The sequence below is a fragment of the Populus euphratica genome, unplaced genomic scaffold (genome assembly GCF_000495115.2).
Source record: "Populus euphratica unplaced genomic scaffold, PopEup_1.0 scaffold2.1, whole genome shotgun sequence".
Lineage (NCBI taxonomy): Eukaryota > Viridiplantae > Streptophyta > Magnoliopsida > Malpighiales > Salicaceae > Populus > Populus euphratica.
The window spans coordinates 6,722,628-6,750,310 of record NW_011499846.1 but is presented as its reverse complement, the minus strand read 5'-3'; the positions used below and the strand labels follow the sequence as shown (position 1 = coordinate 6,750,310).

Sequence of the window (27,683 nt, the reverse complement as noted above, 5' to 3'; positions counted from 1 at the left end):
GGAGATTTTGGATAAATTGAGCAAATAAATTCAAAATTAAAAAAAAAAATTGATATATGAGCAAAACATTTTGGTGACATAAAACATTTTGATTATTTCATATTTCATAAATGTAACACGATTAAACTGTATTATTTCTGACTCAATCATTTACTAGTTTGTAATGGTTAATGATGTTAGTCAATTAATTTTAAAAATAAAATCAAAATTCAAAACTATCAAAATCAAAATCTTAAAATTTTTAAAACTATAAAAATCAAAATCTCAATAAAATTTTTAATATTTTAAGATCCAACAATCTGTGTAGTAATGCATTGAACAACCAAATAAAAAGTTATAATCTTTTTGAATTGTTATTATAGTATAACGCAATCAGTTCTCCTATTGGTTTTAAACTTGCTGTAATAGTTAATAAATATATATGCTATGCTAGCTCATTTAATTATAATAAATTCATATTTACTATTATATAAATAATATTTTTTTTAGATTTTAATTGAAATCTACTTTTTAGTCTAGAAATTGAAAACATAATTATATTTTGAATCAAAATTTTATGTTTGTTGTGCTAATTTTTTTTTTTAAAAAATCCACGGTCCACCACTTAAAATCTTTTATTTTTTTCTTCGCATAAAGTAAATTTCACGGCAGTAATAATACATAAGAAAGGAAATCCAAAGACAACGTTTCGAGATTTTAGAAAAATTATTACACAAACCGGAGCCATGTTCACATGGATGGGTAAAGAGTGTCTGATCTATTTGGTTGGTGCAAAAACCCTAAGCTAGTGCTACCATATCACTTCGACTCACATGTGCATGATCCATGAAATAATTTTTTTTAATGTTTATAAGAAGCAACTTCAAATTTTCTATGATATTTATGCTACCTGTGGATTGTAATTAACCGACACTTCATCATGTACTTATCTCTCATGTAGTCCATAGTAAGAGCGTGCATTTTTATTTTTTTTAACCAACGCACTGAAACGAATATTTTACTTGAAAATCTGCGCACCGCGGTGATAGCTGCGAGTCCGTGAAGTTAAGGGCACGGAAGGGCAATTCTAAAAATTGACGGACGCAGGCATGCGTCCTCGAACAACCAATTGCTTCAACTTTCATGTTCATGAGCATACTTGTGCTTTTACTTCACAGCTACATCCCAGGATAACCTTCAGAGTTTTTGCAGGATAAAATTACACGCATCTCCAATCGGTTTGTCAAACTTACATGCACTATTCAACTCCTGAAAACCTCCCACCCCCTTAATCAAATTTCAACACAAGAATTGACACCCAAGCAAGGGTCAAACATGAAGAGTTTTGTCTTAGCATTATATAGAAGACAAAACAAATTTGAGTTTTGGCTCAAGACCCACCCACTGACATGATCTTTATGTAATGTTGATTGATGTATCAGTTCTAAAACTCGTGTGTTCTTTTTTTACTGTTCTAACCAAACCTTGCAACAGCATGGAGCATCAAGTAGAAAGTAAAGTTATTGGCAATGAAACTACAAACATGGCTAGCTGTACAAAAATACATTTGAATAGAGTTTTTATGTGCCCTGAAATTATTTATCCATCCTGAGATTATTACATAGATGTCTTAGTTCAGGCCTCGAATCCATCCATGATGTGAATTTCGTTTCACTTGCTTTCGTCGAGTAGAGATATGATCTGAATGTGATTAGAAAAAAATACCTCCTGAAAATGGGCAAAAGCAACTGGTCACATAATATGATATAGAGTTGCTTAGGAACCAAGAACCCACAGCAATGGACATGCAAAAGTGTTGTTCTTTTCAGGAGTCTAGGAAAATTTTAGATGTGTACACAAGCTGAGACTAGGAAATTGCAGGAGCATTAAGCATTACTTAAAACATCCAATCTATTGTTCTAATTGACACCAATTTATTTAGAAAATTCATGCTATTCCCATTAAATTACCATCCATGCACTAAATTATATGCATGTAAGGGTACAAACAACTTTCCAGTGACATGAAAAACCAAAGGGGTGCAGACTTAAAGTACAGCCTCAAAGTCAGAAGTAAATAGCTGTGTCATATGAAGTATTAAGAGGTTGGATGTCGATGGGCAAGGCTAACCATGGTGATGCCCTTACCTTAAATATAGGACAGATTCAAATCCAACATAGTCCTAGGTTACCAGACTGAAATGGAATAAAATGCAAGTGCAAATCTTGTGGCTTTCTATGTTGATTAACGAAAGGCAACATGGACCAAGCAGATTGAGTATATCTTCCAAGAGAAAAGGAGGATTACAAAAAGCTACTTAGCAAAGGCTCTAAGATTAAATTGCCAAGACATATCAACCAACCTTAATGCCTTGATGCCCATATCCATAAGGTATGCACGTTGCTCATCGTCATCATCACGAGACTTCTGAAGTTCCTTGTTGTAATAAAGAATATCATCACGCAAATGCCCTGCACCTGCACACCTTTAAAAGAAAGGAAGGGTCTCAGCACAACGATCAAATTATGACAATGAAGACCAATTAATTAAAAAAAAAGGTAGAGCTTAACTAAAACAAAACATAACTTCACACAACAAAATAACCTGTAGTTGTAAACATTTTTCAATCCAAGTTGACAGAAAAACAGGCCAATCAGATAACACATTGTCACTTTCTGCTTTTCCCCAAGTTATGGAGAATTTATCTTCTTTTCCTATAATTATGCCTCAACAACCATCTTATAAACTTGCATTCAGTTATTGCCTTTTCTCTTTTTTAATGAAAAAAGGACTGAAAGGAAAAACACATACTTTTCAATAACAATGTCTACATCTGCTTTGCTCTTTGGACCATGCGTGAGAACTCTTGTAAGACTAAGTATATCACGGTAATCACCCATCCTCAGTGCTTCTTCATCAGACAACTCAGAAGGTAAGTTCACTTCAGACATAGACGATGAACGTCTACCAACCACTGTTTGTGAAATATTTGATGTGAACTTTGCTTCCGCGTCAAGTCTGATACAAATAATTGCCATTGCATAGCCAACACCTCCAAAGCCTGTGTGTGAAACAAAAAGGTAGCTCCCCTCACAGCTACAGACAAATTTTAGTTAGTTTGCAACACTATCTCTGCACCCAAGCATAATTTAAGAAAGGACTACTTAAAATAATACCAAAGAATCTCCCAGAGCATAAATTGTGGAAAGGCCAGGTGTCAAAATTCCCAATAAGAATCTAAAAATAATAATCATCTGCTTCCATAAACACCCAACTAAACTAAACCTCAAAACCATACTACTTGTCATGGGCTACATAAATCCAATTCTGTTATGAGCTAAAAAAATTGCAAGTTGTTGGGAGTCCATTTCCAACCAAGCACTTGCAAATAGTTTTGGTTAAGGAAATCGCTTATTATTGTTTACTCAAAAAGAAAGTTGTCAGCAACTTAAGACTGCTTGAACTTTTGATTTATCTAAATTCTTTGTACTACTCAAAGTCAAAATCAACTGCTATTTAAATATGCTACTAATTGACAGATGATTGCTTTCTTTCAGTATGACTAGGCCATCATTTAGCATGAATCAGCTCAGTCACAATCGATATCATAATGTCCAGTAAAAAGAAACGGTCCATATTTGACAAATATTTGGGAGACAAGTTCCATTATTGCCAGGGATTAATTAATCAGTTATGATTTTCAAAGTCTGCAGCGTGATAGAGTTTTATTTTAGGCTTTGGGTAACTTTTGGACTAGCAATTACATGAACAATTGGAGAGACAAAAGGGCACAGTTATGAAATGATTTCCACCTTGCGGAAAAATCATAACTTGGCAGCATAACTCTTTTTTGTCCAGTTAAATAGATGCTTGAGATAATAATGTGAAAATGGCGTGGTGCTGCCAGAGAGGCTTAAACAGCAGTCTGAACCCCAGACAAATCTTCAAGTTCCACATACCATGGTTATCAAATACTGAATAGAAATATTGCTACCAGGCTTATAATTGAAGAGACAAATTGTGTTAATATGGAGCAGAGGATTATGGTACTTACTCTTCTTTACAATACTGTATTGCATCAACATCAGAAGTTAGAGCCTCCCTCTCTCTCGTTAATGGAATCCTCCGATATGTTATATCATAACCCTCATCCTTTAGAGCAGCGTACACTTCAGCTGGTGTCTTCACAGCATCTACAGAGATGTTCTCCCAATATCCTATGACACAGGACTGATTTGTTGCTGGATTATATTCTTCACGATGTAAAAGTATTCGACCACCAGACTGCCTAATTTCAGATACTATATCTTCTTTTAGTCGGGCCTCCATGAGTTCTACCTGCATAACAGTTACAATACAGGAAATTAGTAACATACTTCACTAATAGCTTGTTCTTTAAAGGAAAAAAATAATTCAACAATGACTGACCACTGGACCAGTAATTCCAACATGCTTGAGAACATCAACAGGTTTATTTAGCTCCCTGAGCACATATGGTGTGCCATTGATGTAAACAACTGCTTCTTCTCTGAGATCAGTCAATATCACTTTCCGTGTCAGAGATCCTTCTATCTTGGGCTTGGCACTCAAATATGCTAGCATCTCTTTGGCACCAGTAATCGTTGGTGTTGCCATGCTATACACAGGATATCCATCCACCTGAAGCATAAGAAATATTGAGCTTAAAAGGGGGAATTTCCTTCAGAATGTAATGACTTCTCCCTTTGTATTCACACGGTCAGCTTTTCCACAGAGCCCTGACTGTCTGTGTATGCCAGGGTGCGTGTGTTATTGTCTGTGATCTAAATTAGCAAAAGAAAACAGAAAATGCAGAAGAAAACAAACTGGAATACATTAAAAAATAAAATGGAGTCAAAAAGGATATTTTACCCATGATCCATCATTGATATAATTTCAGATGCAGGCATACCTTGTAAACATGAGGTGCTCCTTGAATTTGTATGTGACTGGAAGTCCTCTGACCAGGAAAGAAGTACATTTTGAGGATAGAGCCTGTACCCAAAACCGAACCATTTCGGACCCTGACAGTGGCTTCCATTACCGCATCTCCATGCTGAGATTCCTGTAGTGTTCTCAACTCCTCCTGCTTAGAATAAAAAACAACCATATGCCCGAGTTATAATAATGATAAAAGGGGAAATCCACAACAGAGAAAAGATTTGTCATTAAGCCCAAGAATTTCCAAGTCAAAAAAAGAAAGAAAATATACTGGGACAGTGAAAAAACGCCCTGGCCTTAATCGAATGCTCCATTTCATTGCTTGGACTTCAGATCTTTGATGCAACCAACTCTTAAATGCCATTCTTGATTCTCCTTGTCCACAAAATCCATCAAATGCTTCACTTCCTAGATATGCTGCAAAGGCAATTAAACAGAAGTACCTCTCCAAGTATTCAGCACCACGGCTCAATGCCACTCTCCTGACTCTTGGCTCAACATGTTGTTGATTGACCACCTTCCTGTATTGCAGAACAGCTTGGCGTATGTTCTGAAGAGCGGAACATCTATCAATAATAGCATCTAAGGCCTCTCGGCATTCCATACCATTATCAAATAATCTTGTTATCTTCCACAGCAGCAGGATATCATCAATGCCAAAAGCACGACCTTGCTCCATATCAGTTTTTACACTGGCAATGTCAGAGGTAGATGCAGCAGGGTCACCTCCAGTTTCTTCACCACTTGAGCTTCCGCTTTCCATTTCTTCATGGGTCATATCATGACATAAGACTCTAATTGGTCTCCCATAATCTATTCTAAGTTTCAGAAGGCAAGCAATCACAGTGCCAGTTGTAGTCCTTCCCCTTCCCATCTGTGTTTATTATAAAGACATTGAGGTGAAGGACAAAAAAATAAAATAAAAAAATAAACAGGATGCGGTTCCATAGAAATTAATGAATACATCCACGCACGTGTCCAATGACAGCAGTGTAAGAATAAAATTTAACCTGGCAATTGAAAACGAAAGCAGTATCCTTGGAAGCAGAAGCAATATTCATCGCCAAAGTGTCAAAGTCAGAACTTTTAGGAGCTTTACCATCAGTGATTGGAACACGGGCATACTTAATGGGAAAACCATCAGTGTCTAAGCATTTAAACACCTCAAGTGGGGTCTTAATAGAATCAGAATTTACATGCTCCCAGGCATCAAAGATTTGACCATCATCTGTTTCATGAATGACCATTATAGCACCTCCATAGCGTTCAGCTTCTCGCAAGATATCTTCTTTCAGTCGAGCCTCCATCCTCTCCACTCTCTCACGACCAATTCCCTGAATGCAGTCATTATAATCTCAACTTCAGCAACCATGGCCAAGGAAACTGGGAAAAGGAAATTGAGCAAAGGTAACACAAAAAAATTGGTACACTTCAAAATGGAATACAGCCCATGTGAGGAGGCATCAGTGTTCTAGAAAAACTCCCTATATATGTCAGGCACAATTCATATGCACCCATAATATGAACACAATTTAGTAGATTTTGATATCTAAGCAGAAGTCATGAAATATTAACAGTTTGTAAAAGATTTTTCCCCATTCTAAAAATTGTTTTTATAGCAATTATTCAGGTCCCTGGACCAAAGCTCCACCTCAATGAAATTACTTTTGACATGTGTGTGCTATCCATCCAGAAAATAGAGCTAAGTAACATGTATATCTCTCAAGGAAAGGAAAATTTTTTTTGACAAAAGATCTAATAATAAAAAAAATAAAATGACAAGGTTAAATAGGATCTTGGATTCTATGAGTTAGATATGCAAGGACATGCAACCAGGATAGGACAATATCAAGGTTGTCATTGTTAATTCATCATGAATCAAATCATCAACTTGCATCACAGCATGATAAACCCACTCCAGTTTTCAAACACACTAGGATGGTTTTTCTATTCAGATAAATTCCATTTATGCACCATAATGCTAATGATCCAAATGACAGTTATTCTGCCAAATGGAAGAAGTAGTAACCAAAGCAGTTAGGTCAACTTCTTCTGTGTGCACAATGAAGCTGACGAGTTGGTGGTTGTGGGGAGGTAAAAAAATACTTACCGTGTATTCCAGCATGTTTTTATATGGTCTTTCAACCTCGCGGAGCACAAATGGCTTTCCATTTATGTAGATGACAGGTTCTTCTCTCATATTATGCCAAAAAACTGGGCGACCTCCTTTAGAGCTGCCAATCCTTCGAATGACAGAAAGAATGCCATCAATGGTTGGATTTGCAACTCCATAAACTGGAAAGCCAGGAACTTCTCTGAAATTAGGTGCACCATCCACTCTCTCCGGTAAACCAGGGTTTTGACAGCCAGGACAGTGGTCACTTTTTAGAACAGTCTGACTTCCGAGCACCTCCCCGTTTCTCAAGGCTGCAACCACATCCATCTCATGAGGTCGGCCATCAGTAGATTCAGCAATCTTCATTAGAGATGGCTTCAGATTCGCATACCCAAGGGCACCCATTGGGTCTCTCCTAAGCAACCTGCAATAAGGATGGTTGAAGCAAAATAAGTTCCACATGATCTGCAGTTGCAGACACATATTGATATATGAGAGGTTGCACTCTAATTGGAGATAAGTGGTTGACATAAATATAGAAGAATCTGGACTTGGAATGTAAGTGTGTGCCAAAGTTATGGTGTTGAGACATGTGTTTGACAAGATTGAAGCGTCCAACAGTTTAATGAAATGGAAAGCCCACAGAACTGCCAGTGTTTGTACACACAAATCACAAACTTCACTCTTTCAGTTTGATATGGTAGTAAAAATAGGATACGAGTCCGGATATTTCCATAAACAAACCAGCACCATCAGCACATGTCTTTACCTCCGAATAATGCTATAAAGTTCTGGTCGTGCTCGCATCCAGTCTGCAAAACTGCTATGAACAAAGGAACTAGATCGGAGGGCAACTCTCTCTGAGTGAATATAAACAGCAAAACATATGAGGAAGTAATATCTTTCCAAGTATTCCACAAAAAATGAAAGAGATGCCTCTCGCTTCATCTCATCAGGTTGACGAAGAATACTATTGCGATAATTGGCAATTGCTTCCCGTAAGTTCTGTAGTCCAGACACTTCATTCATTTAGGTGAAATCTAAAATGAAACACAGTAGAAACAATTCCATTCTTCTTACATAACCATACCTTACTAGATTAAGACAAATTATAGAGCCATACCTGCATGGAGGCACACTTGTCAATGACTTTATCCACTTGTTTTTTCCCTTCAACACCACCCTAAATGCATGTCACTGATTAATGAAATTTCCAAAATATGCCAAGTGCTTCTAAAAAAAATAAATATCAAAAGCGAAGAAAAAAGAAGAAGTTAGAGTTAACATTAACTACCTCTAAAACCCGGATCAAACTTCTTATGACTGCATATTCTCCTCTGCGAAGAGCATCCTCTGAGTTTGGCAAATTTTCATTGACATTCAAACCAAAGTCAAAAATTCTCCCTACTGAATTGGTTCTCTGAATACCTATTTTCACATAACATGATGACAAAGACATCAGCAACTATCATAATTAAAACATTCAACCTGCACTCCTCTCAACAAAATCAATTACAATAAAAATTATAATTCAAATTCATTTTAGAAAGCAAAGAATATCAACCAGGTTTTTGAAGCCATCTGGGTATCTGTTCAAACAGGACTTCACATATTCAGTGGTTTCTCATCACATATGCATGATTCTCTCATTTTTTACACCAAAGCTGAAAATTCACAAGCTATTTTCCAGTTTGTGACCTGATCTTAGACTGGGTAGTAATTTAAAACAGTAAATAATAGAGAACTTTAAATCAAGGTCAATTTGGGTGTATCATTTGAAGTTACAGTCCACCACCCTAGATAGTCAATCAATTTGTTCTCAATGCTAGCACACTGCTCTTGGCAGTTTCTGAGCTAAATCCTCACATGGCCAGTAGAGCATAAATAATATTCTTTTAAGAGAAAAATTTAAAAAGTAGCCTCATCTTTGAATATATATCGTGGGAAGTGGGGGAGGTGGACATAAAACCTACACACTCATATTGTGGTAAAGACTTAGTTTGAGCAGCGATAAGCCAATTTGCTCCATATTTTAAGTAAAGGAGATCTCATAGAATATGGAGATAGAATCACCAGGAGATGACATGTGAATGACAAAACAATATGCTCTTCTACAGATACATGCACTAAGTCTCAATCCCAAACTAGCTGGGGTCAGCTATATGGATGCTTTTGCACCATTCCTTGTGATAATACACAAAATCTGCCCAAATTTGCTCTTCTATAAATGAAGGCTCAAATTTTTCATTGCTTCATAGTAGCACCTAGGAAGAGTATTCTAGATGTGCCATTAGAATAATTTTAACAGCATTGAAGCAAGTGCTCTGTTTTTCTTCAGAAACATTAGATACTTGTTCATAATCAATTAAACCCTTCATCCCACAATATATCTCTTTTCATTTTATTGAAAAATGATAAATTTTAATTTATTTTTTAAAACAAAAAAAAATGAACTTGGCATGCAAGTAATAAAAAGATTTTTAAAAAAATTAAGCTGAGGGAATTTTAATACTTAATATAGAAAATCAGCCACATTTTTATCCTTGTTTGAATCATATGCTATGGAATGGAGGGAGTATATGCATTGTCCGAGTCTGTGGTTGGTTTGGAATTTGGAACTGTTGTAGAAAGCAACAGATCTGTGCTCCAACAGCTCCTGCAAATCCCAATCCTCCACATCAATGCAAGCAGAATTAACAAAAATAGGTCAGGTTTACAAGTTCTGTTGGAATAGATTATGAGGGGGAAGCTAAGGCTAATAGCTTTGAACAAGTTTCTCCATCTCCTTACACACTTACATCAGGTAAAAGAAGGGTCTGGATTTTGCCAACTTTTTAGATTGGTTTGATATGATGCTAATAAACAGGAAAATTAGGGTTATGGAATCTCCAGCCTTTTCCCAAAAAAAAAAAATATTACAATTGACTAATCCTCTCCACAATGACCACCCTAACATGGAAGCATATGGAATAAAAAGAAAATTAGAGAAAAATTTTCAATCAAAAGGAGCGAAACGGTTGATAAACAACTAGAAGATGAAGAATGAACAATATAAAACTCATCTTGAAAAAATGAAATTCAGCCAGACAACCAAGATCAAGAAACTGAGGTAACATGCAAGATTCAAAGGTGGCTTAAATTATGCTGACAAGAATGATGACTGCTGGCATATTCAATAGAGTACAAGAGTAGTTAGAGAAAGAGTGAATGTTACCAGAATCTCCAATCCGATTGAGGAATACCAAAGTTGCTATCACCATACCAGTTGTGGTCCTTCCACGCCCCATTTGACAGTTAAAGATTATATCTGCATTCAAGTCTGTCTGATAAATTCTATCGACCTGAAATAAAGTAGGCAAGTGTCCTTTAGAAAAACTGAGTACTGATCGTACTCAAACAAATATCTGAAACTGTGACTGGTCATGTTTGTCGCAGAGGTGTACTTCCATGATTCATGGCTGGAGCAAGAACATGCATCATTGCATCTTAAAAAAAAAAAAAAAACAGAATTTAGCAGCATATCATTTGCAAAAAATATATCCTCATTTGTCTTCAAAAATTGGTAATGACACCTGACATTCTAAATTCCACTGTTCTGACTATGATATCTTCTTCCATGTGCTCATTAAAGGTTGGAGGTACCGGATTAACTTGTCAGTAAGCATGGAGTTATGGAAAAAGGCTTCATTTCCAAATTGGAATCCAGTTTCTGATAGATTCTGGTTTAGTTTAAGGCCTCGGGATATGTAGAGCTGTCATCAAGAGAAATTCTGGTGTTCAAGAAGACAACAAAGAAACTCTTGTGTGCTAGCACACGTGGTTAAGACTTGGACTAGGGTATGGAGAGGTCGTGGATTCAAGTCTTCACTTGGATATGTAGTGGAAATTTCAGTATACCTAAAATGTTGGGCATCTGATATCTTTGCTCCTATGATGATGATAGTTAAGAAGAAATATCATATTAGAAGGTAATGAAGTTTTTTATATGTTAATGGATATAAAACACAACCTTCCACATACAAATAACAAGCAGTCCTTGAACAGTCATTCTAGATTAGGCAAAGAAAGGTAGGGCTTGAAATTGCCATTTTCAAGTTATGCACTAGAATTCAACAAGGTTGAAGAAACGGTGCCTAAGTTACTAGTACTCTATAAGTGCATTAGATAAAATAAGATGTAAGCAAAATTCCTCTGCAAACAAATAATTAATTAGTCAAGGGGACAACTAATGTAACTAAATAATTATTTGTTTAGATGATTTATACCAAAAAAAGGTGTGAAACTCACTAAAGTATCAAAATCCTGCTCCTCTGGTGACTTTTCATCTGTTATAGGAACTCGTTCATAATCATACAGATATCCTTCTTCTTGCAAATCTTCATACACCTTCACAATAGAATAAAGTTGCAACAAAAAGTTATAAAATCAGTAGATTAACTTTGTTTAGTTATTTCACAAGCAGAATAAGTTCCATGGTTATGCCTCAAGTGGTGTCTTCACAGAATCACATGAAACTGGTTCCCATTGGTCCACCATCTGACCATCTGGCAGTTCATCTGTAACAAGTATCTTATTTCCATATCTGTAAATCAAATGTGCAAATATATTCAGAGGGAGAGTAACCAAAGGTAAACATGAAGTAACATTAAAAAAAAAAAAAACAACGATAACGCAGTATTCATCCATAGGAAATACCTTGCAGCTTCCATCAGAATATCCTCTTTCAACCGAGCCTCCATTTCTTCAACCCTAGACCTGTTTATTCCCTATTTGAACACAGAAGGTCAGTATCAAGTTGAAACCACAAATATAATCCAGTACTTGTTTGCATAACTGCTGTTGGCAACCATGTGCATGTCCGCTTACAGAAGTTGGTATGCATAGGCTATGAACTGTTTGAACGAACAAATACACCAAAAATAAATAAAAAATGAATGAGAGATTCCGTAAATGACATTGAATTAAATCAACTCATCCTGGATGTTAGAGAGACAACTTATTTTAAGCTGAGCAAATTCTTGCATTTATATCACCAACGGAACCATTTGAGTGTTAAGACTATGAGTAGGCACATAAATTCTAGGCTAAAATGCAGAAATTTAGAAGGCAAACATGAGATACAAGTTTGGTAAGAAAGACATAGCAGATTAAGGTAAAAGCATTAAGGAGAAAAATCGTGTATATGTAGCATACCGTATATTCAAGGTTGGAGAAAGGCCTCTCCACATCGCGCAGGACAAAGGGACGTCCATTAATATACACCAACTGTTTCAATAAACAACAAAATAGGAGGGGGGGGGGGGGGGGGGGTGAGTTAACTGAAAGATGTGGTGATCAGTATACTTGTAGGGGGGGAAAAACGTAGAAACATCCAACAGTTATTGACAATATACTCTAGCCGATCAAGGAAAAAATTCTATGTTCCATGAAAAAACATAGGGGACGTCCCTGGAGTTAGGAAGGCAAAACAAAAGGTGCACTGAAACAAATTAACATTTATTGACATAAAGTTTGACATGATTTTAATAATTATGTTGCTTCCACTGGCATTTTGTGTACTGATTATCCATTTTGTTTAATTAAAAAGGGGAAAAAAAGAAGAAGAATACATTATAGTCCATTGCACCAATTTATAAAGATTACCGAAAAATCAATTAAGCACAGCACGAGGAATGGGGAGGAAAAAAGAAGAAGAAGAAGCTGCATTTTGGCGAAAGCTTTACCGGTTCTTCACGAAGGTTAAACCATAAAACTTGTGCTTGCTTCCCGTCTTTCCGACCTCTTATGTGCTTAATAACATTACGGCATCCTTCGATTGTTGGGATCGCAACACCGTGAACAGGTAACGAATCCGCCTATCAAAGCCACCACAAATAAGTAAATAATAATAATAATAAGTAAATAAGATACAATTAATGACAATTCATTAGTTTAATAATTATTAATTTACAGTGATCAATGCTTTTGGCCATTGACTCTTTTTTTCCGTTTACAAGATTAGAAGCAGAATAAGACAAATGAGGCTCTTAAAAATGGTCATGGTCAACTTCTAATTCTACAGGCAAAAAGATAAAGCGGGAAGCGAGACATGATTTCAGTTTCTTTCTTTCGGGCGAAGGGGAAAAAAAATCCCTAATCTGAAAAAAGAAAAGGCTGGTATGCATCTAAATCGGGGGATTTCAAATGCTTTAATCAAAAAAGAAAAGAACGGGAAAAGGAAACTGCTGAGAAGAAAAATGGAAAGAGAGAGAGAACCTGACGGTAATTAGGAGCGCCGTCGATTTGAGGAGTTAAGCGCTTATTTTGACAGCCAGGGAAATGGTCGCTTTTAAGAATGGTCTTCTTTCCCAGTACTGATCCACCTCTCAGTTTCATCACCTGCTCTGGCTCTTTTTGTACCACCGCATTCGACATGTCCCTTTTTCCTTTTTTTTTCTTGATTTTAATTTTAATTCTTCGCTGCCTGTGACCCTTCACCCAACTCTTTCTTGCTCACTATTTATTCTCTCAATCCACTCCAAGCTTTAAAATAATTTAAAATGCCAAAACCGGTCCAAAATGCCCTCGCCACGCAACAACAATATCACGCTAGTGCTCCCTCCCGGCACCTGAATTTATAGAGCGGAAAGAACAGGAGAATTATACAGAAGAGAGGCTTGGAAGCAAGGTTGAAGGAGAAGAAAAGCAAGGGGAGGAGTTATGAAGAGATAGGGATGGGTAGATAAATAAAATATTTTATTGAGAAATTAAACACTAATTATTTATTGTATAAAAGCAAACAAGCAAGACGACGACGACGACGACGAACAGAAAATACTCAGGTGGAGCAGTTATGCTTCAGTGCCACAAATGAGGTGAACTATCTTTATCCCTTTCATTTTGCTTGCTTTCTTGTTGTGTGGTCTGGTGGGACATGTGACTGACTGGTAAAAAGTTAGACTCCCTCAGGTCTCAATTTTCATCCTCTGCGGCAGCAGCAACGTCAACGTGAAAGGCGTGTATTATTTTGATGCTTGGAAATCTTTTTCCTTTTTGTTTTTATATATATAAACTTGTTTAGAGCATGATTATAATTATTTTTTGGAGTATTTTTTATATTAAAATAATATTTTTAAGTTTTTAAAAATCAATATATCAAATTAATTTAAAATTAAAAAATTAATTTTTAATAAAAAATAAAATGTTTTGTGTTTATTTTTTAAAATATTTTTATACTAAAATATATTAAAATATTTTTTTATTTTTTAAGATTATTTTTAAGATTAATACATTAAAATATAAAAAAATATTAATTTAAAAAAATAATTTTTTTAAAAAATATAAGTAGTGTTTATTTTATGGGTGCTATAATATTTTTCGATTTGCTAACAAACGCTCTCATAATCTTTTTTGCGATTTGCTGGATAGAAAAGGTGTCTAAAGAGGATATTCGTTTCCATTGGTTAGCGGGATGCCAAACAGTTCATCACATGGCGCCACCCAACTCTCATTTGGATTTGCGGATTATCCTGTGCGCCCCCGCCCCTTGGAATTCTTCTTTATCTGTGTTTATTTTATGGATATAAAATAAATAAATAAATAAGTAAAATAAATTGCTTTCTGAAAAAAATAATGTGGGAACTCAGACAGAAAGAAAGTGGAAGCATATATCCATCTTAATGCCGGGCCCAGCTCAGCACCAATGAGATAAAGGAGTCGTTTGGAATCGGGTTTTTCTATAAAAAAAAATTAAATTTTAAAAAAAATTAATTTTTTATATTTATATTAAATTTAAAAAAAAAATTAATTTTTTATATTTTTTACTTATTTTAATAAAAAAATTAAAAATAAATCTCTACCACAACCTTAATCACGGCAAAATAAATTAGATTTATTTTTTTAATAGCAGGAGAGGATCTTAATTATTAAACAACAAATAAAGAGATTTTTTTCTCCAATAATTGAGCAAAAATATAATTTATATTTGTACTTCGAGAATGCTACCATACATTTTCCAGTCATCTATTTTATTTTGTTTGTCAGAGCCGTGGAGGAACATGCAAGTAAATTAACATTCCAATTTGAGAAAGGGAAGAATTAAAGATCTTCCCGATAAAGCCTGACTGGCTCGCGTGACATGGCCAGCTAGCAACAATGATGACCTGGCGTCTATTAACCGAAAACATCATGAAGCATTTAACACGATGACGTGCATAAAAGTGTAAAAAAATGGAGTCTGAGTCACTGGACGAACAGGAGTTGAGTCATGTCGAATTAAGTAACCAAATATAAGAGCGACGAAGATGCGCGGAGTAATGTCACACGTTGTCTATCGTTGTCTTCTGAGGTGGTATTTTTGCTCAATCTTTGACTTTCGTGTTTTTTGATGATAGTTAGTACGGTGATGGTAAATAGCGTCACCAGGTTCAGACAAAAAGTATTTACTAGCCTCTGTAACCCAGCTTTGCCCCGAGCGAGACCATATTTTAATCCAAAATAAATAACGTTCAGTACTGAAAATAACAAGAAAAATAAGCATCATCGTGGATTTCTGACGACAATAGAGAGAAATGAAGGAAGAAGGTTACATGCAATTCACCTGTCATATTTAAAGTACACGTGTCACCTATAATAAAAAAATAAAAAGGAATAATTTGAGGCTACATATGATCTTCTATCAAAGCATGTGACGATTCCAGTGTGTTGATGTGTGCGGTACATGCTATTAGTTTTTAAAATAAAAAATTATTATTTTAATAATAAATTGAATAATTTTCTTCAATCAAACTTATAATTAATAAAAAAGTTAAGGTGAAAAAACCAAATTTATGTATAAAAAAGAAAGAAATATCTCAATAGCCCTGCCTGACACTATTTTTTTCTCCTATAATATTTTGATTATTTTACTATTTATGAAAACATTAAAATGATAAAAATACCTTCAAACAAATTAGCAATGACTTATAAATTTTGTGAAAAATACTAAAATATCCTCAATCAAAGGTTATTTATTTTTTTATGGCAATGACAAAATAGTCACCACATTATAGTGGTTAATCAAGAAAACTATAAGAGAAACTGCAATGAATCTCTCATGTCTTTTAGTATATTTCTTATATCAATTTGATAATGTTATAAAATCCATAATGCTTATGAGTAGGGTTTTTAAAATTATGAATTAATTAAGTATTTATTGAATTAAATTTACTTTCTATAATAAAGGAAAAATAATCTCTTAATAAAAAATAAATTTTTTTCATCACCTTACAAAAAGAAATATACATGGTTCAACCTGTTTTCAACATCCTTAGTATCCAAATCATCTTTGCTTTCTCAAGAAATCTATCCACGGCTCACAAGAAGCACCTCATGCCTGGTTTTATAGATTTACATAAAAACTCAAGGCTCTAGGTTTTCAACGTATAAAAGTTGATGCATCTCTCTATATTTATCACATTTCCTTTATTATTTTATATATTTTATCTCTGTTCACGATGTCATTATTACAAGACCAAGTTCAGTTGTTATTAATCACTTACTACATAAGCTCAATTGAAGTTTTGCAGTGAAAGATCCTGGGCCTCTAAGTTTTCTTGGGGTGTTAAGGTTGTTCTTTATGTTGATGGTTTATTATTGACAGAACATCGATATATTTAATCTTTTTAAATGAAGTTCCATGGACAAAGCCAAGCCTTGCTTAACTCTAATAGTTATTACAACCTCTTTTACAACAAAAAATTGGAAATTTTTTGAGAACCCCTAATTATATTGCAATATTATTGGAGGGTTACAATATTTTTCATTCGCTAGACTTGATCTCATATTTGCTATAAACAAGGTGAGTTTATTTATGCATAAGCTGTGTGTTTCTTATTGGAGATCAGTTAAATAAATTTCATGTTATCTTGTATTTTTTTTGTTTCAAATGGATCATATATTAGCAAAGGTGCCATACTTTCACTTCATAGTTTTTCGGATGCTGATCAGAGAGAAGATCATGATGACAAATAATTTGTGGGCTCATTATAATAACCCTAACTTTTAAAAATATATATTTTCTACAATATTGTTATTTATGTAAAGTAAAAAATGCAAGGGTGAATTTTTTTTTCCATTCTACTAGAATTTTAATAGAGTTTTCTCTATATTGAAAATTTATGAAATTATTGACAACTTCTTTCATATTACAATCTAATATTACAATTAAAATCTAATCACCTGAGAATTTTTTTTCATCAACACAACTAAAAGATAATTCACATCTAGTTTTTCATGAAATATAATAATAAAATCAATAAATAATTAAAACAAAGTTTTATGTAGCATGTTTCATTAAATGAATAAGAAAAATTAATATTTAGAACACGATTATCTTTAAAAAAATTTCTCAATTAATATAAATTTTGATATTAATGCACAAAATTATAGCGGATGGCAAGATATTAATGTGCATAATTTTCAAAATATGATAATAAATCCAGAATGAAATTCTCAAAGTAAAATACATGACAATTTAACATCTTAAATTACATAAAAAGCTTATTTTTATAACAAAAGGCATCATTACAGGAATTTATTAGTTGGCTCAAAAATAGAAAAAACCTTGCAATTACATCATTTCATAATATTAGATAATAATACAATACCCTTATAAATAAACACATATATGCATATGTACATGAATATTATCATTTAATTCATTACATTAACATTAAGAAATAGTGTTAAATTTGTCATTTGCATTAGATATATAAATCTTTCTTATTTTTTTTTATTTTAAAAAAATTTAATATCCTGTCAATTAGATGTACTTCTATCACTAACTCCTTTAGATCAACTAGTTTAATAAGATTATCCGAATACAAATGTCATTATCCTCTCTTCAAACAATTAGTTTAATATAATTTTTATGTTATTTGAATATAAATGGTACTATCCCTTCTTCGATAACTAGCCTAATAAAATTACCATGATCATCTAAACACAAATATTATTATCTCTTTCTTAAACAACTAGTCTAATAAGATTATCACTGCCATCTAAACATGGATATCGCTAGCTTTTTGAAATTATTGACAACTTCTTTCATATTACAATCTAATATTACAATTAAAATCTAATCACCTGAGAATTTTTTTTCATCAACACAACTAAAAGATAATTCACATCTAGTTTTTCATGAAATATAATAATCAAATTATTGACAACTTCTTTTATATTACAATCTAATATCACAATTAAAATCTAATTACCCTGAGTCTTTTTCTCATCAACACAACTAAAAAATAATCCACATCTAGTTTTTCATGAAATATAATAATAAAATCAATAAATAATTAAAACAAAGTTTTATGTAGCATGTTTCATTAAATGAATAAGAAAAATTAATATTTAGAACACGATTATCTTTAAAAAAAATTCTCAATTAATATAAATTTTGATATTAATGCACAAAATTATAACGGATGGCAAGATATTAATGTGCATAATTTTCAAAATATGATAATAAATCCAGAATGAAATTCTCAAAATAAAATACATGACAATTTAACATCTTAAATTACATAAAAAGCTTATTTTTATAACAAAAGGCATCATTACAGGAATTTATTAGTTGGCTCAAAAATAGAAAAAACCTTGCAATTACATCATTTCATAATATTAGATAATAATACAATACCCTTATAAATAAACACATATATGCATATGTACATGAATATTATCATTTAATTCATTACATTAACATTAAGAAATAGTGTTAAATTTGTCATTTGCATTAGATATATAAATCTTTCTTATTTTTTTTTATTTTAAAAAAATTTAATATCCTGTCAATTAGATGTACTTCTATCACTAACTCCTTTAGATCAACTAGTTTAATAAGATTATCCGAATACAAATGTCATTATCCTCTCTTCAAACAATTAGTTTAATATAATTTTTATGTTATTTGAATATAAATGGTACTATCCCTTCTTCGATAACTAGCCTAATAAAATTACCATGATCATCTAAACACAAATATTATTATCTCTTTCTTAAACAACTAGTCTAATAAGATTATCACTGCCATCTAAACATGGATATCGCTAGCTTTTTTTCAAATATCCGGTCTAATAAAATTATCACAAACATTTGAACACTAATGCCACTAGCCCTTATTTGGATAGTTAATCTAATAAAATTATTCATTTTTATCTTTTATCCATCTCACAATAAATAATTGAACAACATGAATTTAAAGAAATTATGACTTTTATAATTTTAAAATTATTCTATAATTAGTGAAGGTGAAGAATATATGCATGCCTCTCCTATCAATTTAACTCCTCTTATTGAAGGTCATGCAATTGATGTTTTTTCTAGTAAAAAATGTTATCATCATAAATATATTTATTATTTTTTAAATTATTTCTTCAATTAATATTAATTTTGATCCTAAGATTTCATATTTTTCTAAACCAATTATTTCAAACCTTTACAACTCGATTCAATGGTTTCTTACATAAAAAGCTTATTTTTATAACAAAAGGCATCATTACAGGAATTTATTAGTTGGCTCAAAAATAGAAAAAACCTTGCAATTACATCATTTCATAATATTAGATAATAATACAATACCCTTATAAATAAACACATATATGCATATGTACATGAATATTATCATTTAATTCATTACATTAACATTAAGAAATAGTGTTAACTTTGTCATTTGCATTAGATATATAAATCTTTCTTGTATTTTTTATTTTAAAAAAATTTAATATCCTGTCAATTAGATGTACTTCTATCACTAACTCCTTTAGATCAACTAGTTTAATTCGATTATCCGAATACAAATGCCATTATCCTCTCTTCAAACAATTAGTTTAATATAATTTTTATGTTATTTGAATATAAATGTTACTATCCCCTCTTCGATAACTAGCCTAATAAAATTATCATGATCATCTAAACACAAATGTTATTATCTCTTTCTTAAACAGCTAGTCTAATAAGATTATCACTACCATCTAAACATGGATATCGCTAGCTTTTTTTCAAATATCCGGTCTAATAAAATTATCACAAACATTTGAACACTAATGCCACTAGCCCTTATTTGGATAGTTAATCTAATAAAATTATTCATTTTTATCTTTTATCCATCTCACAATAAATAATTGAACAACATGAATTTAAAGAAATTATGACTTTTATAATTTTAAAATTATTCTATAATTAGTGAAGGTGAAGAATATATGCATGCCTCTCCTATCAATTTAACTCCTCTTATTGAAGGTCATGCCACTGGTGTTTTTTCTAGTAAAAAATGTTCTCATCATAAATATATTTATTAATTTTTAAATTATTTATTCAATTAATATTAATTTTGATCCATGTAAGATTTCATATTTTTTAAAACCAATTATTTCATCAATACATATTTTCATTATCGCATCAATGTCATGAAATCTTCAAAAAAACCTTTACAACTCGATTCAATGGTTTCTCTTTTTATATTAATTACTATTAGCCCTTCTTTAATTTCTTCAATCATGGCCAACACTATGATACTTTATTAATTTTGGTAAACCAATCTAACTTTATCCTCACTTTGTTTCAAGTTTAAAAGATTAAAACCTTATTTGTAATTACAGAGAGAGATCACTTTTTAGATCACTTTGAATCCATCTCATCAAAATGAATTGCACATTGGATTCTTGATATATTCATCTCCATCCAAGAACAAAAAAAACTTCCACTTGATGATTTATAGGACACTCTCCAATGCTATGGTGTAACAACATAAGTAACACTTATTTACCTTCTATTCCAGTATTTCATGCATGCATAAAGCATGTTAAAATTGCTTTTCACTTGGATCACTAGATCTATTATAATTTTACATGTTATTAATTTTAGAATTTATAAAATTAATTAAGGTGCGTAAAAGTTAATTTGGACACTTATGTTAATAAAAAAATAATAATTAGTTTTTAGTTAATTATAAAGGTGTAACTTGACTAGTCAAATTTTAAGTTTAGTTAATTTGGACACTTATGTTAATAAAAAAATAATAATTAATTTTTAGTTAATTATAAAAGATGTAACTTGACTAGTCAAATTTTAAGTTTGTTCTTTAGAAGTCACCAATTCGAATTCCACAAACTTAAAAGCCACTAAAAAATTACATGGTTATTAACTTGATCTATGAAATTAATTAAAATACACGTAAGCTAGTTTAGATATCTAGTTTAGATATCTACGTGAATTTAAAAAAACAAATGCTTTTGGCTCTCTAGAAGTCACCAATTCAAATTCTACAAACTTAAAAGCCACTAAAAGATTGCATAGTTGTTAACTTCAAGATCTATGAAATTAATCAAAATATATATAAGCTAGTTTAGATATCCACGTGAATTTAAAAAAACAAATGCTTTTGGTTTTGTCCGAGATCAGGAAAAGGATAACAAAAATATACAATTCATTGATTCTGTAATTGTCTTAAAGTTAAATTTATTTTCAGTAAAGACCATCTTGTAGATCTGTTTAGCAAACCGTTGATTGCAGGAAGGTTTAATCTTTTGAAAGACCAACCTTAAAAAATATGCCACCTTTGCTTAAGATTGCAGGGCGTGTTGAAGACCAAGTTCAAGACACAACTGTCAGATACCAAGTATACCATGGAAGAAGAGCAAATTTGATTCTAGAGAGTTACAGATTGTATTATATTTAAATTTAAATTCAAACTCAAATTTTGATTTCTTTTTAAACTTATACTGTATATCTCCTGTAATTAACACTCGTGAAGAAAATAACAAGCTTGACTTCTTTAACAACTAAAATTCTGAAATCTTCTCGAGCATGCACAGGGCCATCCCATCCTCTTAACAAGAGCACGAACCTCCTTGAGTTATTTATTAATTATTAACATGCCGAAGCAGATTTACCCAATCAACCTGGAAACGCCAAACAGCTGACCAGGAAGCAGGTAAGAAGCTGCAACGTGAAATGCACCACGAAGGTGAATCTGTTACTATCAGTAAACATTAAGCACGACAATATCTACACCCTGTTTGCTTCTTACACAAACAGCAAATCTCAGCTGAGAAAGACAACTGTTTACATACATGGATGCATATACCTGGTCTCGTCCCTTGTATGCAGCACACAAGCCCCCCCCCTTTTTTTTTCACAAGAACCAATGATTGATACATAAAATACAGCACTTTGAAATATAACAATTAAGACGAAGCATCCTCAAGAGCATCTGTGCTCGCAACCGCTCTAACAAGATTCCTGGTTGAGGGCAAACCAGCAACCACAGCCTCTTCTAATCTTGAAGAATCACCATCTGAGAAGAAACACTGTGTTTATTTATCTAACATGGAGAGAATTTTGACAGGAACTTGCATCGCCCCAGCCTTTACTCCAGTACTGATTAACTAGCAAGAAGCTGCACAAGGAGAGTAATTACATCATCATGGAAAACTAGTGGCTCTAAAATCTATTCCTAAGTCAAAAAAAAAAAAAAAGAGTCAAGACATAAAGTACAAAGATAATGCTACTTCTTCTCCATGGCCTCCCCAAGAACATGCATGGAAAATAGCCAGTCAAGGCAACGTAATTAACACTTACTCCGAGTTAATTTACTTTTTTTTTTTCCCTCGATAACTAGGGTCACATGTTTTTTTTTTTGGACTATCGAGCACGTGTGTTAATTTCCTGTGAACATTTCCGTCGAGTCTTCTGATAAACAAGAAAAGGACAGTTGCATCACCATTAGACGGCTGTCTGTCTGATCCATGAGATTATACATATCTCCTGCAAGTTGACAAAAGTTTGTCTCCTTCAAGACTCCCATGCGTGAGGGTATTTTAACATCTTTAACACGTTCTGACAGGAGTGTTGAAGATTAAAAAAATATTTGGAACAAAATTGACTCGCATGTGCAAAGGTGTTCGTGCAAAAAGAACAAAACAAACAAAATTGTAGATTAAGAAAGATTTTTTTAATTTTATTATCAGACTTTTTATTTTATTCAAGTCTTTTTATTTTTTTAAAAAAGACTTTATAACTATATTTAATTGACGTGAAGAAGGGGTCAAGGATGAGCACGGTCATTAATGGTGTCCAAGGCACATTAGGAACCCCAACAACCACTAATTAACCACATGCCAGTCTATTCCAATTGTTTTGCGTGTAAACCCAGAGAAATTCCATAATATAATTCAATGTGAATTTGATTACCCCCTCACCAACATTAAGAAAAAAATAGAATTATAATCCAGTCTTGGAACAACAAAGCACTTCGCATCGTTTTCTTCTTTAAATAAGAAAAGAAGAATCCACCGATCTTGCGGCGAAGGCACGGCTGGCAGCAATACATGTTAAAAACTCAACATAAAATTCTATAAGGACTTAAATGGTTCAGATATAAGACTTGATAGTCAAGTCAATACATAAAAAGGAGGAGAAAAACGGAGATAAAAAAAAAATATATAGGTGATCGGGAATATGCTGAGGCTTCTTTTTACACATTTGACATTATTAAAAAAAATATTCACAAGATAATTCTAATTATATTATGAAAGATTTTTAGATAATATTTTAATTAGTGGGTGATTTTGATCTGGATTAATTACTTTAAATTACCTTAATCCAAAATAAAAATCACCAACTAATTATGATTTTATTTGATAATTTTTTGTGGTATAGTTAGAATTTTTTTATTAAAATATTTTTAATAATATCAAATGTATAAAAAATAGAGCTTTCATATATACTCCACTCGGTGACCCATTTTTTTCCCTTATTTTTCTTCTCGCGTTCCTCTTTCATATCATTTCAATTTCTCTTCTTTTTTTATTTATTAATATTAAATTTTGAATATTTTTTTATTATTGTTTGGGTTAACTTGCATATATTTCGATTAATTTCACGAACCCTGAAGTTAATGATTATATAAGTATTCAGTAACCCTAAGATTTGTAAAACTCGACATAACTTTTACGAAGCAAACTTAAAACCTAACCAGTTAAGCTCCACTTCTCAAGGTTAAATCTTGAATATTATACCCTACAATTGAATTTTCATAAATTTTTATATTGATTTTTTTTATTTTAACTAATTTACTAATATTCTTAATTATAGTTGTTACAAAACTAATATTTATAATTATAATTATGTTAAAAAACATGTTATTTTTTACATATTTTTATAACATGTTATTTTATCTAAACGTTTTTTTTACTGAAATATGTTATTTTTCGATTTAATTTCAAAAAGATCATTTGTGTGCGTGGGGGGGTTGTTTCGAGGAGAACGAGCTGAGGGGTCAGGTTTTCCCATATCCCCACATTAAAAACCATAAATCCCACCCAATCTAATCCAACCCAGTCTGCCAGAAAGTAGATAAAGCGACAAACGACCGTGGTCCCTGCTGGATAAATCACATCAATGAAGGACTATTAAAATATGCACATGGTTTTTGGTGGAGACACGGTGTGGCAACAGAAATTAAAGTCGCCGACAATAACGCACTGACTAGAAAATAGGTTGAGGTCTTTGTTTATTATCGCCGGAGAAGATATGTTCAGGAGCGAGTATTCTGTTAGCGAAATCAAGCTTTGACATTCTATTTGGGTATGTTATTGGAAAAGGCTGCTCTCTAGTGTTTTTTATAATATTTTTATTTAACAATATATAATAATATTTTTTAAAAAGATTATTTTTAATATAAGAACATTAAAATAATAAAAAACATAAAAAAATTAATTTTAAATATTAATATTAAATTTTGAATATTTTTTTATTATTGTTTGGGTTAACTTGCATATATTTCGATTAATTTCACGAACCCTGAAGTTAATGATTATATAAGTATTCAGTAACCCTAAGATTTGTAAAACTCGACATAACTTTTACGAAGCAAACTTAAAACCTAACCAGTTAAGCTCCACTTCTCAAGGTTAAATCTTGAATATTATACCCTACAATTGAATTTTCATAAATTTTTATATTGATTTTTTTTATTTTAACTAATTTACTAATATTCTTAATTATAGTTGTTACAAAACTAATATTTAGAATTATAATTATTTTAAAAAACATGTTATTTTTTAAATATTTTTATAACATATATTATTTTATCTAAACATTTGTTTTACTGAAATATGTTATTTTTCGATTTAATTTCAAAAAGATCATTTGTGTGCGTGGGGGGGTTGTTTCGAGGAGAACGAGCTGAGGGGTCAGGTTTTCCCATATCCCCACATTAAAAACCATAAATCCCACCCAATCTAATCCAACCCAGTCTGCCAGAAAGTAGATAAAGCGACAAACGACCGTGGTCCCTGCTGGATAAATCACATCAATGAAGGACTATTAAAATATGCACATGGTTTTTGGTGGAGACACGGTGTGGCAACAGAAATTAAAGTCGCCGACAATAACGCACTGACTAGAAAATAGGTTGAGGTCTTTGTTTATTATCGCCGGAGAAGATATGTTCAGGAGCGAGTATTCTGTTAGCGAAATCAAGCTTTGACATTCTATTTGGGTATGTTATTGGAAAAGGCTGCTCTCTAGTGTTTTTTATAATATTTTTATTTAACAATATATAATAATATTTTTTAAAAAGATTATTTTTAATATAAGAACATTAAAATAATAAAAAACATAAAAAAATTAATTTTAAATACAAATATAAAAAAGTATAAAATATAATTTTAATTACAAAAACAAATAGATCACAAATATAAAAAATTATAAAAGATAATTTTAATTACAAAAACAAATAGATCTTTGTTATAAAAAAGTAAGTTAGTCTTGAAATTTATAGAATAATCTACGTTTGATTTTCTAGCAATCAATTTCAATTCATTAGTTAAAAAAAATAGATATGGGTTAAAACCAAAACAATTAGTATGATTAGTTATATTATTCATATAATAAGTAAACAATATCAAAATTAAAAATAATTTCAAAAAGATCATTTGTGTGCGTGGGGGGGTTGTTTCGAGGAGAACGAGCTGAGGGGTCAGGTTTTCCCATATCCCCACATTAAAAACCATAAATCCCACCCAATCTAATCCAACCCAGTCTGCCAGAAAGTAGATAAAGCGACAAACGACCGTGGTCCCTGCTGGATAAATCACATCAATGAAGGACTATTAAAATATGCACATGGTTTTTGGTGGAGACACGGTGTGGCAACAGAAATTAAAGTCGCCGACAATAACGCACTGACTAGAAAATAGGTTGAGGTCTTTGTTTATTATCGCCGGAGAAGATATGTTCAGGAGCGAGTATTCTGTTAGCGAAATCAAGCTTTGACATTCTATTTGGGTATGTTATTGGAAAAGGCTGCTCTCTAGTGTTTTTTATAATATTTTTATTTAACAATATATAATAATATTTTTTAAAAAGATTATTTTTAATATAAGAACATTAAAATAATAAAAAACATAAAAAAATTAATTTTAAATACAAATATAAAAAATTATAAAAGATAATTTTAATTACAAAAACAAATAGATCTTTGTTATAAAAAAGTAAGTTAGTCTTGAAATTTATAGAATAATCTACGTTTGATTTTCTAGCAATCAATTTCAATTCATTAGTTAAAAAAAATAGATATGGGTTAAAACCAAAACAATTAGTATGATTAGTTATATTATTCATATAATAAGTAAACAATATCAAAATTAAAAAGAATAAAAGTTTAGAAATGTTTTACTTGATTTTATAAAATTTATACCGTATTCATCAATAAAAAAAAATCAATTATTTTGATAATCTTGCACAAATTTTTTGACATGCTGTGTATTCTCATTGCAGTGCTTGTCAATCCCAATCCATGGTCGAAAATACCCCTAGTTAGATTTTTTCACAAATTATGATAGAAAATGTTGGTATTGCTTTTTATCTTTACAATATATCTACCAAATAAAAACTCTTTTCTTTTTTTTCTGTGATTAAGATATTCAAATTATATCATTTTTATTTTATTTATTAAGATATTCAAATTATATCATTTTTATCATTAACCATCACCAAATTATGGTACATTATTTTTTTTATGTTTCTCAATATTATTTATCAAATAATTATCTCAACTCAATAATTTAAACTGATTGATAAAATTACAGAGTATAATTAATATTATTCCCTAACATATTTTCTTAAATGAAAATCTTTTAAACTTTAAACTTGAAAATTTATGGGGGTATTGGTATAAAATTTATTCTTTAAAAATCAATGGTTTATTATAGTTTAAAATCTTAATTTCTTTACAAAATTTATTATTTAAAAATGAATGATATATTATCTTCTTGAACACACGTAAATTAAAGGTTTATTTGATATTACTAGGGTATTGCTATTGTGTTATTTTATGAAATAAAAACAACATTTGGTAATTGGTTATTGAATTGTGTTTATAAATATTTAAAACAACTATATAATATTTATTTAAATTCTATTATTATACTCTTAAGATATAAAATAATCAATAAAAACTATAATATACTAAAGATATTTCAACAAACACATTTTATTTATAAATTCTTAATTTTACATGTTGCGTGTGCACGCGCTTGTATATTTTTCATCAAGGAATTCTTAAGATCGAATAATTAATTAAAAAAATAGAATGACAAGGGCC

The 27,683-nt window shown here is 31.7% G+C and overlaps 1 protein-coding gene across 2 annotated transcripts; it reads right to left on the bottom strand.

Moving 5' to 3' along the window:
• Positions 1 to 1,303: 1,303 nt before the first annotated feature.
• On the bottom strand, positions 1,304 to 14,054 carry LOC105136280 (paladin-like). Of its 2 annotated transcripts, none has more exons than XM_011041564.1 (19): positions 13,310 to 14,054; positions 12,778 to 12,909; positions 12,248 to 12,319; positions 11,750 to 11,820; positions 11,537 to 11,636; positions 11,342 to 11,440; positions 10,269 to 10,395; positions 8,349 to 8,482; positions 8,178 to 8,237; positions 7,824 to 8,059; positions 7,049 to 7,478; positions 5,949 to 6,272; positions 5,210 to 5,812; positions 4,910 to 5,086; positions 4,408 to 4,638; positions 4,034 to 4,317; positions 2,791 to 3,075; positions 2,342 to 2,464; positions 1,304 to 1,707 (listed from the first exon to the last, which is right to left on the bottom strand). In XM_011041564.1, exons 1-19 carry the CDS (start codon positions 13,466 to 13,468, stop codon positions 1,575 to 1,577), a joined length of 3,780 nt encoding a protein of 1,259 aa, XP_011039866.1. In that variant the 5' UTR covers positions 13,469 to 14,054; the 3' UTR covers positions 1,304 to 1,574. The 2 variants fall into 2 exon arrangements, with proteins under 2 accessions (XP_011039866.1, XP_011039874.1); XM_011041572.1 differs by having other exon boundaries at positions 4,910 to 5,083.
• Between the last annotated feature and the right edge of the window lie 13,629 nt (positions 14,055 to 27,683).

Coding starts and splice junctions, on each gene's coding strand:
- LOC105136280 (XM_011041564.1), bottom strand. CDS start 13,468: ATGTCGAATGCGGTGGTACAAAAAGAGCCAGAGCAGGTGATGAAACTG. Junction 8,060..8,177: donor ACAAGTGTGCCTCCATGCAG/GTATGGCTCTAT, acceptor TCTGGACTACAG/AACTTACGGGAAGCAATTGC. Junction 4,639..4,909: donor GAGCACCTCATGTTTACAAG/GTATGCCTGCAT, acceptor CTTATGCTTCAG/GTGGATGGATATCCTGTGTA.